Source organism: Aythya ferina (genome assembly GCF_964211825.1).
Source record: "Aythya ferina genome assembly, chromosome: 5".
Taxonomy (NCBI): Eukaryota; Metazoa; Chordata; class Aves; order Anseriformes; family Anatidae; genus Aythya; species Aythya ferina.
The window spans coordinates 38380857-38395993 of NC_140301.1; the positions used below are offsets into that span (position 1 = coordinate 38380857).

Consider the following 15137-nt stretch of genomic DNA (forward strand, 5'->3'; position numbering starts at 1 on the left):
CCAGGCATCAGAGTGCCCTCTCCAAATGTCATGGGTACTTTTTTTATAGCTAGCAAACGCAGGCACCCACCTCTGATCTCGGTGCTGTAGCCTGCTGAGGGTTAACGGTGACACAGACTCCTTGGATACTGCACTACCTGACTGCAAGCACCAGAAGTGATTTATGTTATTATTTTCTTTGGGGGTTAATTAGGGGCTCGAGAAAGTAAAGGGCTGTCAGTGCCAGCTGGAATTGGTCTATTGCAACCAGGGGAAAGCAGTCTTTCCTCCCAGAGCCCTGCTAATGCATCTTTGTCCCGAACAGCCCCTACCTCTTTGCCCAGATCCTCACGGATGACTTGCTCAACCTCCTGCCTGGTGCTCTGCGGGGCCTGGCTGTGCAGCACCTTGAGGGTGCGGGTGTACTCCTCGGGCAGCAGGTAGTCCAGCGCTCCCAGGTGCTGTCCCACCTTGATGAAGGTGCCTCGGTTGGCGCAGCACAGCTCCCGGAGGCGCTCAGCAGAACGCAGGTGCACCTGCAGAGAGAACAGAACATCAGCCAGGCCACTTTGCTGCCTGTTACACAGCAAAAGGGACTTCCATGTGTATCTGCACCGTGCAGATGGTGCATAGGCATCATGATCAGTGACAGAAAATTAGTTTTTGGCTCTGCCTTGGGCTACATCCTTGAGCACACGATGTCCACCCACAGGCAGCATTGGTTCATCACTGTGATCCATCACTGTGATCCACTGCTATGAGCCCCTGTCAAAAGGCAATTGTCAGGACCACAACCATGGTTAGGAGACTCAAGGAGAGCACAGTGAAATCAAGTGAGGAGAAAACCATGGATACCATCCCAAGAACTTCCAGAAAATTGGAAGAAAAGTTAAAAACATCATTAAAATCACCAGTACTACAAATGTCTCTTTGGCAGTGAGGAAGGGCACTATGTGGGCCGTCCTTCATCCTCCTCTGCTCGCTTCAAAACACCACAAGGGGACATTGCATCTCTCCAGTCAAGCCACGTCTTAGACTTACTGCTCACATCGCCGAAGTCCACTGACACAGTAGTTTTAGAAACTTGGGATTAGGAGACTTGCCAGCTTTGCTCACATTGGCCAAGAAGCACCCAAATGACAAAACTTATCGCCCACCACTTGCCCAGTCTGGATTTCAGCTCCTGAAGCTCATTCTGCCGCTCAAAACCAGACCAGCCACCACATCTTCTAGTGACATTGATTTATTCTGCCTTTATTGCTCTCACTAGGAATGCCTCCTACCAAGGACACAGCTACACTCAATATTCTTTAATAAATTTCAGATAAGCTTACCCTGATACATTAATAAAATCTAAGCAAATCAATGACAAAAAAAAAAAAAAATGTTCTGCACCCATCTCCTGGCAATGCCTGGCACCTATCTGAATGGAAGCTCCTCATTCCTCTGGCTTCCATGTCGTATGTCATTGAAGGTCAAATCCTGTGTCTGTAGACCCCATCCGCCCAGGAGACACCAAGATCCTGTGAAGAACTCCAATGAAAACCTTACACACACAGACACACACACACACACACCCCTATTCCCCATCTGCCCTCCACACCAAGCAGCACGGTGTCACATCACGGGACAGGGTAAATGTCTCGCTTGTGGGAACGTGTCAGGGGACAGGCTGGGTGCTGAGCTGCAAGCACATAAAATACAGGCCTGAGGGAGTGTGAGGAGAAAGCCTGATGTGAGAGTCTCACACTCTGTTTGGGAGACTTGACAGCTTGCTGCACGCACGCACACCCCCCCACACTTTCCTAGGTGGGCACGCACAGGCAAGCAGAACTGGCACTCGGAGCATGCTTGTCCCAGCACATTGCCTGCCCAAAATACTCACAGATGCACAGGTAGAAAACAACATCCGCAGGCATCCCTGAAGCCTCCCATATTATTGTGCTGCATTTTATGTACCTGCTTTAAACCTCCTGCTGTAACAAGCAGGGCTCTGCCCTGGCTGTTTTTCTGCTCTCCTCTGTGTGCCAAGAGGCAAAAGCAGGCCAAAAGGGAATAGGGAAAAGGAGCTGTGAAAGCGGCCGAGAAAGCAAGAAGAGCAGGGAGGGAGTAATGGGATGAAAGAGAAAGGCAGTGGGAGGGAGGGAGCCAGAGCAGCTGGGTAGTTTGTCACAGCACAGGGAGTTCAGCCCATTACAGGGAAACAGCTTTAATGCAGCTCCAATAATTGCCCTCTGCACGCTGCCTCCAGCAGGGGAGAAACCCCCCTGCCGACAGCAGAGCCGTGCCTGGCTCCCCCCAGGGTGTGGGGCCAGCTGCAGCCCAGGGCACAGGCAGGAGCCAGGCCCAGCTCCTCGCAGATACACTCCAAAATCTCCAGCACTGAGCGAGGGCCAGCCAGGGCTTGTGATCCCCCCAGATGCATCAGGAGCTCATCGAGAGACCCCACAGTGCTGTGTGGCTCAGGGCAGAGCAGCAGCAACCCCAGGGCAGCCAGCTCGGGCTAGAGGCACCGGCTCCAGTGTGCCCACCTGCCCCATCCGGATCGCCAAGGGCTGGCAAATGACCAAAAGCAGCCAAAAGGATGGAGAAGTCACATAGCTGAATGTACAACTGAACATACACATGGATGCAAGGTCATGCCTGTCACTTTACGCCTGCAGTGGAAGAGGAAATTTCAGCCCTCCCAGACTTATCCATCTTACAGAGAACTTGTTTTGCCTCATGAACTCAGCAGTCCTCAACAACAGAGATGAGGGCATCCTTACAGAGGGCTCTAGGAACAAAACAGCTCAAAAACTCTATGCACAGCATCCTCCACAGTGCTTTCATGATTGGTCTGGTTAACACTCCTGAGAGAGAGCCACCCTGGATGGTGGTCAGGACCAGGGAATGCCAGCTCATGCCTCTCTTAGATAAAGAGATGGCCAGACAGCATGTTTGGGAAGAAGGAAATCTACCTGTAGCCCTGAATTTAACAGAACTCCAGTCTGCATTGAAGGCAGAATTGAGAATGAAGTGGGGCTGTGATTCCAGCTTCCAAAGTCTTTTCTTACCAACCAGGTCAGGATGTTTAGCAGAAAAATGTTCCTAATGTTATCTATTAATTGCCTGGATCTCTGCAAGGCAGGTCATGGTCCAGACATAGCATTTGTTTCTCTGATATATGACCTTTTCTTAATCATAAGTGAAGTGTCACATTCCTTCCACAGTGTCTGATGCTCTTGACTCACATTACTGTCCTACCTTTAAGAAACTGGGTAAACGGAAATCCCCCAGAATGGCTCAGTGCTTTTCTCCAAGAAATCTCACAAGATATTGCTCTTTGTTACACATGCAATGCTTTGAAGATTCTTCTTATCAGGGAAAAGAGCTAGGAATAACAGCTAGTTAGACATGGACCTGCTTCTACGCATCATGCCTAGGAGCACCCTGTAGAGAAAGGAAGCATTGCACATACGGAGGATTACCAATTATCCACTGGCCCACCGCATGACTATCAGACCTATGTGGTTTGCCTAAATCCTGGGTAGAGTGGGATTAACACTGATGATTAAAGTGGTTCCATGTGGGCCATAGTGAAGGCAGTAAGTCTCAGGTGTGGAGAGAACACACCTCTGGGATGAAGCACACACTCTGCAAGCAGAGGTGCAAAGGGACAATTTTTTTTATTTATTTTTTTTAAGCTTACCCTTGATGTACAAGCAGATCTGTTCTGTGCAAGTCATTTTGATGCTTTTGAAGAAGTTTCTACCTGGACCAAGAGCTGTTCTTCAGAGCACCAGATGCACAGGTGTCACAAACAGGCAGGCACTAACCCAGCCTTAAAAATAAAGGAACTAATTTAGAAAAAAATAAATACCAAAGTTAAAACACACTGGTGCAAACCTGAGTATCGGATTTGTTGACAGATCTGGTGTTAAAAGGGCTCAGAAAGGCCATTGAGGACAGTAAGGTAAGTGGCGAAAGCCGTTCTCTGCATGAAAAATCCTTCAGAAAAGTCATTCCAACCCTGAGGGGCATCCTCACAGCTGGCAAAACGTGAAATGAGGATTAGGAATGCAGAGAGAAAATTTGAAATGCAATTAGTCAAAGACATAACAAACAAGTCACCAGAAATTCCCGATGATGACTGTTGCCTCCAGGAACCCTACAAACACAGATGCCTCACAAAGGACATCAGGCTGGATTTTGTGGAAGACAGGTCTGGAAAAGCTGCTCCTTCCACTCACCTACCTCCACACCGGACAGCATCCTGGGACAGGTGAGCAGGACCAGCTCCACACCACCTGGCTGCCCACTCACATCCCACCTGCTCCCTACCTGAACAAGGGAGGGGAGGAGATGCCCTCTCATGCCACCGACCATTCCAAGACAGTATTTCAACAATACATCTCCAGAAAACACCTTGAACACCTCAATCACATAAAAATTACAAATGATTTTAAAAGGTAGCTGAAACATTAATAATCATAACAAAAAGGGGATCACACATTAAAAGTGTTAGGAAGGAGAACAAATGTTGCCCTGTTTTTAAGAAAAGTCCAGAGTAATCTGGGAAATTATAGCCCCATTAGCTTTTATTCTGTCTGAACTAAATTAGTTGAGACAATAATTACGAAGAGTACCAAAAATAATCTAGCTAAATGTGATATGAACAGAAAAAGCAAAAGGAAAACAGGGAGGTTAGGAGGAAAAAAAAATCATTCTTCACCAGTCCACTAAAATACTCGGAGCATGTTAATGCAACAGTCAATGAAAGTAAAAGGGAAGATATTTATCAGGACTTTCAAGTGGCTTTCAATAAATTCCTCCACACACACAAAAAAAAAAAAAAATCAAGTAATTATTAGACAAGATGCAAGAACACTCTTTTACTTGTTCATTTCATCCCATTCCCTGCTCAGAATTCCCTCCTTGGCACACCAAGCCCAGCACTACAGAAAGCAGCAGTGGGGGACTTAGTGGTTAGGACAAAAGTGCCACATTTAGTGGTGTTTTTACCACAGCTCCATTCCAGCCTGAGCTGAGCAGTTTTAGACAAGGTGATATTGCAGAAGCCCTGTCCACATTAGCACCTGCAATGTTGTTACTTCCAGGGAGGCTGAACTAGCAGGAGAAACACCAAGAAATGTGATGAAAAAGCAGGTAGAGATAGTACCCACAAGGCAGAAGGGGCTCTCTACTACAAATGAGTTGCCTGCATCGCTGTCAACAGCTAACATCAGAGCATCCTGTTCCACCCCCTCCTGCACCAAAGTTTAATTTCCCTGCTAGCGGTAGGAAGGAGAGAACAGTGCAGTGACAAAACTTCCAGGAGAAGCAACAGAAATTATTCTCCACTATGGGAACATAAACCCTGCTACATCCCTACCAAAGATAGGCGAGCAATCAACAGACGGGCAGATCACCCCCAGCATGGATGGCTGCAAGGTTACACATATTGGAAAGAGCAATTTATCCTGCCTGCACACACTGATGGGCTCTAAATTAACTGTAACCACTGAACACTTGCATCATGTTGCTGTGGACGGCTCAGTGGAGGCACCTGCTCAATGCACAGTGGGGGTCAGGAAAAAACAAACAAGCTGCTTAACTGTGTTTGGAAAGGGAAAGAAAAAAATGTTAAAAATATCAAAATGCCATTGTATAAATTGAAAGCGCAAACCTCACCTTGGATGCTGGACATACCATCGCAGAAAGAGGTATGGAAGAAAAAAACAAGAGGATAGAGAAGGAGAGAAAAAAATTATCATGGTCCTGAAAAGAGCCCATAAAAAGAGATTTAAAATGTTAGGGGGCAGTTTTGATTAGAGAGTTGATGCATAAGAAAGAAAAGAGTTACATGAAAAAATAAAAATCAAATCTCCCATTCCTATTTCCAGCTCTCACAAAACAGCAAATAATAGGGCATTCCACAAAGCAACAACCCTTTTAGTTATTTTTTTACATCCCATTTTGCACAGTACAGCATTAACCAATGGCACTCACTGTCAGAGGATAGAGAAGCCAAGAGCTTAATGGAATTCAGAAAGGCTTTAGACATTTGTGATAAAACAACCATACCTGATTTAATATGGAGCTTTTCATCTCTAAAAGTGCTTTTACAAAGCTCTTTACAAAACTCAGGATCGCTATCCCCCATTTTACAGACTCATAAGAACATTACGTGTAATAAAATGTCTAAAGGGCTTTAAACACTCTTGCTCAAGGCATCAAGACAAAAATTACCCTATTGATCGGCCACAGTGAGAGACAGAATGCAAACAGGGTGCACTGATGCTCCTAGCATCATTAAAATCTCTTAAGAACCTATTTGGTGGATTCATCTCCCACACTCCAATTATATCAGTCACCTCTTCTGCTGGGGGTTCAACTGGTTTCCAAAAATCTTCTGTATCAGCTAAATTCTCTATCACTGCAAGGACTTTGGACGCTGGTGATGTCTGTGACTCCTTGCTTTCTTCCCATGGCACAGCAGAAGTACCATTTAGGGTCATTTATATTAAGCCTTTGGGATGCTGGGAGGTATCTCGTGGTGCAGGGTGTGTGGAAACATCCCAGGTACGTATCCTGTGGGCTCTCCCAGGGATGTCTGCAGCAGCAGGACACTGCACTGGAAAAGCCAGGCTGCCCCTTGGACTCCGCTGTCCCATACAGTGGAAGGGAAGACAGCATCACCCTCCTGCAGTGAGGATCCCTCGAACGCCTTCAGCGATGGGTGGAGACAACACATGTCACAGGAGACAGGAAAGCAATCTAGACACATCCCTTTCTCTTCCACACCTGATGACAGGGCCACGTGCACGTGACTGGTAGAACTACAGAACGGCTTTAAATGACCCAGGGCAGCACAAACTGGAGAAGAACAAAAAAGTCCACTCCCACTTCACACAGATAGGGACTTCAAGCAAGTGCCACGCCAAGTATCTGTGGATCTGTGAAGATGTTTAGGGAGCATGCAGCTGTTGGTGAGGTGAACAGGGTACTTGGGTCCTTTAAAAACCACAACAGAAAACCTAGAACCCATTGCAGCAACAGCGTGGTTGGGTCCAAGGGGCTCTTATCCCCTCTTCCAACCACTGTGAGCACACAGTTCATATAAACTGCTATAGCCTGCACTAACACTATCAGCCTGGTAATCAAACTGACTGACAGCAGGGATGCTGCACTGAGACACAACTCTAAATGGAATTCTTATTACCTCTTTTATATACTATCTTTTCTGCCTGCTTTTTACAGAAGCTTGATCTTCTGCACACCAGATATTTCCCATTCAAATGCTTCCTTACAGTACGACTTACTGATCACACTGCTGATGGCAGGCTGAGCACACATCTTTGGAATTGGAATAACTCCTGGTGCAGCGTACCCCACAATCAAATACTTCATTATTTGTGTAAGGTACGTGTAACATTCATATGGGTTTGTCTGTGGATGTCTAACCATAGGAGACCAGGGCATTTCAGGAATCCTCACTTCAGCAGGTGTGTTGTCACCCTTTTAGTCCTGTACTTTTTGGTTAGTTCCACTTAGGGCAAACCCTGGGTAAAAAGGCATCCACCAATTCTCAGTTTTGACTGCCAGAGCTCGAAAGAGTCCTAGCAGAGATCAAAATCCTTCAGAAGTTGTAGCACAACAGCAGGTAGCCAGTGGGACAGCCAGGAAGTAGGAAAGAGTTATAGCTTGCAAAGGATACAGTCTCAAGGGATCATCTCTGTCCTGAAGTGACAAGGTCATAGCCCCTCAGTTCCATGAACCCAGTGTCACGCAACCAGCAGGATGGCCACTGAACTGCACAAAGAGAAGGATATACACAGTGAACCTGTGTCAGCTGAAATCTGGTGTTGGCCTTGCATCACCAGTGCTAAAGCAACTGAAATTAAAGCAAACGAACACATTTCACCATTAAATGAAATCCTCTCTGGAAATCAGAAAGTTTGGAAAAGCCTTTTCCAAGCCAGCCCACTCCCCACTAAACAGATATGCAACCTCTCACCCTTTGAACCATCAAAACTGCAAATTTCCATGTAGAAGCACCCACAGGCACTGACCTCCCACCTACAGTGCACTAATACCACAAGGTGATTCTCAACCATTTGGAGGACTGGTGTCTAACAGGCCTAGCAACAAAGCCCTAGTCAGAGACACCCCGTGATTAGGGACTCATTTACACTCGGCTGAGGTCCATCTTTTTGACCAGTCTCATGCAGGCTGCACTGGGAGGAGGAAGCAGCACTGCTCGACCCCAGCGCCGAGCACCAGCAGCCACCTTGCTGATCTCTGCCGGCTGGTGCATGCACAGCCAGCGCCGCTCGGCTGCTTGAGTTCCATCTTCATTTTGCTCCAAGCTCGGTCATTTGTGCTCTGATTATCTCTCATTACTGACGACCTTGCTGTAATGAGTTTTAATCTGCCTCGTATTAATTAGAAACATTTTCATTAGCCAGCTCAATTTTAGGTAAATAGCTAATAGAAGCAACTGAGCTGCAATTAGTTATCTGTGGGGCAGTTCAGGAAAAAAATCAGAAGGGAGCAGCTGTTCCCATCTAAACACCTCTGTGATATAATGCAACTATTCTAAGTCTCCTTAGCAGGGACAACAAGGAGTGCACAGAAGGGATGGACAGATACAAGGGAAAAATAACAGCTGAAATAACTGGGATGTTGCACTTCTACAGCTATGGCATTACCTGCCCAAGCTCACCAACTAATGGTTCCAGATCAAACTGCTGAACACTGCAATCTGAGAGTCAAGTTGACCCCTTTCTGCCTCCAGACATCACAGGCTCATAGTCTAGGAGCCTTAACCATAAGACTATTTAACACTCTTACTGCCAGTTTCACATACACCTCTGAAAGCATTTCACGAAGGCAAACCCTCTTTCTTCTCCTTTGATCCAAGAAAATGAACTCATACGAATGAAACAATTCAACTGGGTCCCACAAGGAACACCACTGGCAGGACTGGGAATAAAAATCAAAGCTCCCAAATCTGTACTTTGTGCTATATTACCTACATGACACACCCGACACAAAAGGACAGGCAGAACTTTGCAAAAAGACCATCTCTTACCAGTCAGGTTTATCTCAGAGACATTTTTTGCTTCTAGCATCTATGCCTGTCTGTTTAAGATGGTCTCTCCTTCACAGTTAGAGAAGCTGATGATTTACTGTAAATACACACCAAAGTAACACCAGGGCAGGTATCACCTCACTACAGATATGAAAGTTAAACTTTGGAAGGTAAAAAGGGAAGAGAAATTTACAACGATAAGATGTTCTGAAGCCTCTGGGCAGTATGGGAAACTTACATGCCAAAGCCTGATCTAGTTCTGAGGAAACTTGGAGGGCACCAATGCAAAAGGAAGGCTCATTTCCATTCCATATGTTAAATCAGACATTTTGTATCTCACATAGCTCCCTCCTATCACTGTCATGCCTTTATCTTTTACTTACAATGCTAAAACAACCCCAATGCTGTTTTCAGACCCTTTTTGCTGAACCCTTTTTGGGTTCTGACAGATCTGCAATGCACCCACCAAGGATGTCTGGCACACGGCTGGGCTGCTGGACTGGCAGAGGACTCACGGGGCAGTGCAGGCACTGTGCCACACGCCAGGACTCTGCTGGCAGGCCGTCTGCAGGCTTACCCCTACATCCATCCCCCAGATGATCTCACACAGGTATGGAAATGCCTTGTTGTATCCACCTTTCCTATTGGGAAGGAAAAGTGCTGAGCTGTGTCCAACACACGGCATGAAGTCCATTCTCTCTTGAAGCTGTTTTCAACCCTGAGAGAAGTGCTCTCCAGAAAACAATACTCCAAAAACAACCCATGACACAACAGACCCTTCACACAGCCTCTCTTTTGGGGTAGGTACACTTGCATGAATGGCACCTACTCATCAAGATAAGTTAAGATCAGGTCTTAAGATCAGAGCACCCATGGAGGAGAGGAACTCACTCAGCACCGCGGCTGCACAGAGACATATGCAGAAGCTGCACGTGTCTTAATCCATTGATCACAGTGCCTGCAGCTCCTGGTACAGAGGCAGGTGAAACGATAATAAATGTGACACAGCATCTTTCAGAACCTTGCTAACAAAATTAATTCAGCTCAGCTTGGATCAAATCATGTGGGCTGGCAGTAGAAACAAGCTGAGGGTTGTAAAGACACCATCTTAAACGTCTGTGTGTTTAGCTATGGGGGGGGCACCCAGCCATCAGTCCTATTAAACCCTGCTTTTTTTTTTGTTGTTTGTTTTTGCTATTTTCAGTTGCTGTAAGGAGCAAGATCAACTGAGATATGTTATATTCACAAGTGTTCCCTAAACAGAAACTGCTGACAACACACCCTACAGATTCTGGAGACTAATAACCTAACAGCAAGAAATAATTTCGAGCAGCAAAAATTACCTAAAGGGAGAACGCTCCCCAGACAGCCATAGGCATGCAAGGAAACACTGGGTAGGCAGTAGCATGGGATGAGAGTGCTGGTCCTGGGCCATGGGGAGGGTGGGGAAATGAGCTCAATCGAGGCCACAGTAGGGATTAGCTGCCACTGAATCAGTTTTGGCTATGCACAGGGAAGCTGCACACTGGGGAGAAGGGTATGGAGATGGTCTCTTCACTTAAAAAAAAAAAAAAAAAAAAAAAGTCCAAAGTCCCAGATAAAGTAGAGCGAGCAAAACAAACAAGGTGGAGTATGTCAGGAGCCCCTACAAGACAGCTGAACCAGAATGGCATCAGGAGTTTCATGATTTGCTTTAATAATAGAACTAGGTGATACCAGGCAGATTAACTTGGTAACATTTTCCAACTGCTCAAGAGGTCAGACACTGTAAATGGGAAAGGAAGCACACAGAGTGTTACCAGGTATAGCAAAGAGGTGGAAGATGTGATAAAATCAGTATCAAGGCCATCTGTTCAATGCTGAATATTCCTGGCCTCCAAAGGAAAGTGAAGGAGCCTAGCAGCAGAGATGAAGATGAACACCTGACAGCTTCTTCCCTTAGTACCCATACTCCATCCTGCAATAAAATGGCACTGGAAAAGCCATGGAGTCTGGATGAACCACATTGACTGGCAAGGTACATCAGGATGGATGTTCCAAACAGAAGGAAAGATGGAGAAAGCTCAGCAAAGTCTCACCGAGCTCAGCAGCAGTGGGCCAAGACGGGGTAGCAACACAGAGTCTGCTCTCCCCAGTGTGGGGGTGCGGGGAAGAAGGAAGCACAGAGGCAGCCGTTGCAGCTGGAGGGGAGAAATCGTCACATCCACTTTGTCAGCACCACAGAATCCGGGCTGACATTTTTCTCTTCCCAGCAGTCGAATCCCACCCTACCAGCTGCACGTCACAGCTGACCTCCAGTCAGGACCTATCTCAGTCAACGTCAGGCGATGAAGCCCTGCGACAGCAGCTTCTCCCCCTTGTGCATATGCAGCTTCTCTCCTGGCAGGTCACTCCAACGGCCGGGACAGCACAGCAACCAGGCTCCCTCAGTCACGGCCACACAGATGAGCACCAGCACTCACAGTTTGGTCACAGAGCACAGAAAGAAGAAATTCCATCACAGCCTCTCTAGAGACCTCAGTAAGACATTGCCTTACCAAATTGACAGAGGCAGATTCTTTTCCCCTTCTTTAGTCTGAGAAGCTCTGACCTTTAAAGTACAGCCCTCTTCCCAGAGGAACAGGGTGCCTGAAGAGGAGAGAGACAGCAACACATGAAATACCTAGAAGTGATTAAATTAGATTGACTAGGAAGTCAGGAAAGATAACAACCATGGGATTATGCTGTCAATTCCAAAAAACTGCAGTGACTGTCATAGCACTACGTCCAACAGAAGGAGAGTGGCTGTGGCGGCACTAAGTCATCATCAGTGGTATAGCACAGGCCTAATTTAAAAAGGCCTATGATGAAGAGGGGAGAAAAAAAAAAAAAGAAAAAATGTCCCTTTGTTACTCAGCAGATCTGTTCCCCTCTGGGTATCAGCCAGAGTTGCTGACTTCAGTGAAAAACACATAAATTACTCCAGCTTTTTCCTCCAGCAAAGAGCACAGAGCTACACACCCAGAAAGGCTGCTGGTGTCTATTGGCACCCCAGCAATGATCCCACCATGGGAGACTGAGCTGAAGTCTCTCCTGATCCACGTACAATCAATAGACTTGCTAAACTGCAATTAGAAGGTCAGATCCTTCCTCACAGCCACTCCTCTGCTTTCATACTGGAAACATTAGGTTTGTATAGGTGCCAATGGGAGCAGGATTGGGAAAAAATGGACTTATGTGGGTCCTACTGGAGATAGCACTTGGTCTACTGAATCTTCCTGGCTGCACAAGCAAGAGAGAACCTATATTGGCTTTGAGGGTGCCACTTTAAAAAAAAAAAAAAAAAAAAAAAAAAGGCATGAGATAGCAGTTCAAAAAAGTAAAAATATTTGACATGGCATCACGTTGAGATAAACAAACCAACAGCCCAGGTGAACCTGTATGTTGGTAAGTCATTATCCAGAGCAGATTACTTTTGCTCCCACCGTAGGCAGAAGGAATTACCCCCAGCAGTACCAGAGACAATTGCCTTTATTGCAGTTGGTATCACAACGAACATCACTTGGCTGGGGCTCACTGAGGATGTGAAGGGAATAAAATTGAGATCATCTTTATATACGCTTACATATTCAACATTTTGCCCTTTCCATTGCCAGGTGTTGAGTTCTCTCTCTCATCTAAGAGATGAATGAGCATCCACAAGGTAGGGATGCTGCATTTGTAAATGTCAAATATATTATAAGAAACAAGAGGAAAAGAGTCAGTAAAGCTGTTGAATGTCTTCTCTCATTCTAAATTTAAGAAAACAGAGCATCCCTCCACCTGCAGACTCACTGTAAGCCACTATTTTACTTCTGAGAAACTGGGTACAACAAGAAATATTGTCAGTGCATGGGGAGCTGGGCACAAAGCCAACAAGAAAAAGAGCAGAAAGCCTCCACCTTCAGGTTACCTAACCCATCCAAGACCACAGTGACTGGTCCATAGTCTGGACAAGTGGTTCAGCCTAGGGCATTCTGAGATGATCTCTGCCCAATTGCCTGCGAAAGAATCTCTCTAACTTTATCCCCCACCCTCCCAGAGAAGCAGCTACAAACAGCAAGAAATGGGCTTTATCCAGTGGAAATCTAGGATAGTTTTTTTCTTAATATGAGATGCTGATTACTACAGATCACCTCTGCAAGTACCCCAAGGAGCAGGGTAAGAGAAGCCTATTCCATCATCACTCAATTACAACTCTTCTGTGGACAAAACTACAAATCTGGCAGCGCCTGCCACAATTTGAGATACAAAACATCATCTAGGAGGTTTCAGTCTGAATCTCATGTGGCAAATGTTGAGGTTCCTTTGAGAACAGGACAAGGACCTGATATAAGAGACTAAAACCAGACAAAAAAAAAAAAACATACAAAGGTGACACTGCAGTGGAGACAATAGGCAAGAGAATCTTCATCAACAAACAAGTCAAAAATAGGCAGTTTCTAACAAAACTTGCATGCCAAAAAAGACCACAGAGAATTGCCATCATGCAAGATTGACATGAAGCAAAGCAATGAGAAGAAATCAAATGCTAGTAATCCAGAAGCAATGCTGTCTGTGACTTCCAGTATATTTAAGATTAAAATATTTACATACTTGACAGAGACGCAGAGATCCTATGAAGGAGGCCGAAGTCACAGTGAAACATTAACAGGCCTCCTCCAGGAGGCAGCTTTAAGTCTATGTTAAGTCTGTTCTAGATCCTAAAATAAGCTCCTTCTTAATCGTGTGCTCATCAGCACCTCGGATTCACTGGCATCCCACAGTAGGCAGTCAGTGATGAGATGCACATCTCACTGCCTCTTTGAATGCCCTGTAAGCAAGTCTATATAAATTGTTGTCCTGACTACACATAGTTGGGTGAACTCCTAAACGCAGCCATGAGCAATTTGGGTATTTCTAACTCCTGTGCTCTTGGGCTTGGACAACGCTTCAGTCACAGGGAGGCAGAGTGCCTCAGTCACTCCCACCACAGGCTTGCAGCTGTCTTAGGGCCACCCCACACCAGTCCTCAGCATAATTTAGGACAGGTAGTCTGCAACTTCCAGAGGGACACGGGCAGGCAGAACATCATTGGCTATCTGGAACTCAACCAGCACATCGGATCTGACATTCCTCACACCAGGAACCCTCAGTGGCCATAAAACAGCCTAAGTAATGACTTTGTCTTGTTCTAAAATCCATCGAACCCACACATCCAGCATTCCTCACTTCCAAGCCTTCACAACACTGCTCACCCATGACCCCATCAGTCCAATCCCAACCACGAAGACTTGCCCTCCATATGGCAATACCCTGTCTCATGCTGATTTTGGCATGCGATACCGGGAAGCCAAAAGCTCAATAAAAGCAAGTTTGGAAACACATTCTACACACTATTCCTAGGCTTGCAAATCCCTCATCTGCAGCAAAATAAGTGTTGGTTTACAGTAAAGCACATGTTCCTAACAGTTATATGGGAGCTGTTAGATTTTACTATTCAATTGCCTGAAAGGAGGAAAAGAAATCTCCTCTGTTGGCCTATTAATCTGTCATAACGAGACTCTTCATAATTAATTTGTCCCTAACAGTTGCTTTGTAATGATAGCGAGAGAATATTTCAGGAATGGCAATTACCTCTGGTGTCAAAATGATGAGGAAAACAAATGTTCAACCATCAACAAAATGCAGTGCCTTTTCCACTCCCACCCGATGGTGGGTGACAGCACTGCACATCGGAATTACAGTGCGGTTAATTACTAGGCATGTTGCAATTGAGAATTCATTTCCCTTCTTGAGATGAAATCTGTTGAGCAATGCAGGTGGAAGGAGGGGCATCTGCTACTGGGATGGTGGTTGTGTCTTATCTGTACATTATTTCTTTAATTAACTACACATATGTCCAGTAATTATAAGCAGTAAATGTTTTTGGAGATATTTTAAGCAACCTTCCTTCATTAGCTGCATATATGCCCGACCATTTCAAAGATTTTGCAAAAGGACAGAATGTCTTTTTTTGTTGTTGCTTTATTTAAATTTAGTATCCTTCAAACAAAAGCCACAAACCTGCATTAGTCTTTCAATA

The 15137-nt window shown here is 45.7% G+C and overlaps 1 protein-coding gene across 7 annotated transcripts in view; it reads right to left on the bottom strand.

Annotated features, from left to right (window-relative positions):
* The window catches only part of ADCK1 (aarF domain containing kinase 1), an 85599-nt gene that overhangs the window by 48032 nt on the left and 22430 nt on the right, over nucleotides 1–15137 (bottom strand). For all 7 annotated transcript variants that reach the window (XM_084520832.1, XM_084520829.1, XM_084520835.1 and 4 more), the window contains exon 4: nucleotides 312–515. In XM_084520832.1, the coding sequence (XP_084376958.1) occupies nucleotides 312–515 (204 nt within the window). The remainder of the gene's footprint in view (nucleotides 1–311; nucleotides 516–15137) is intronic.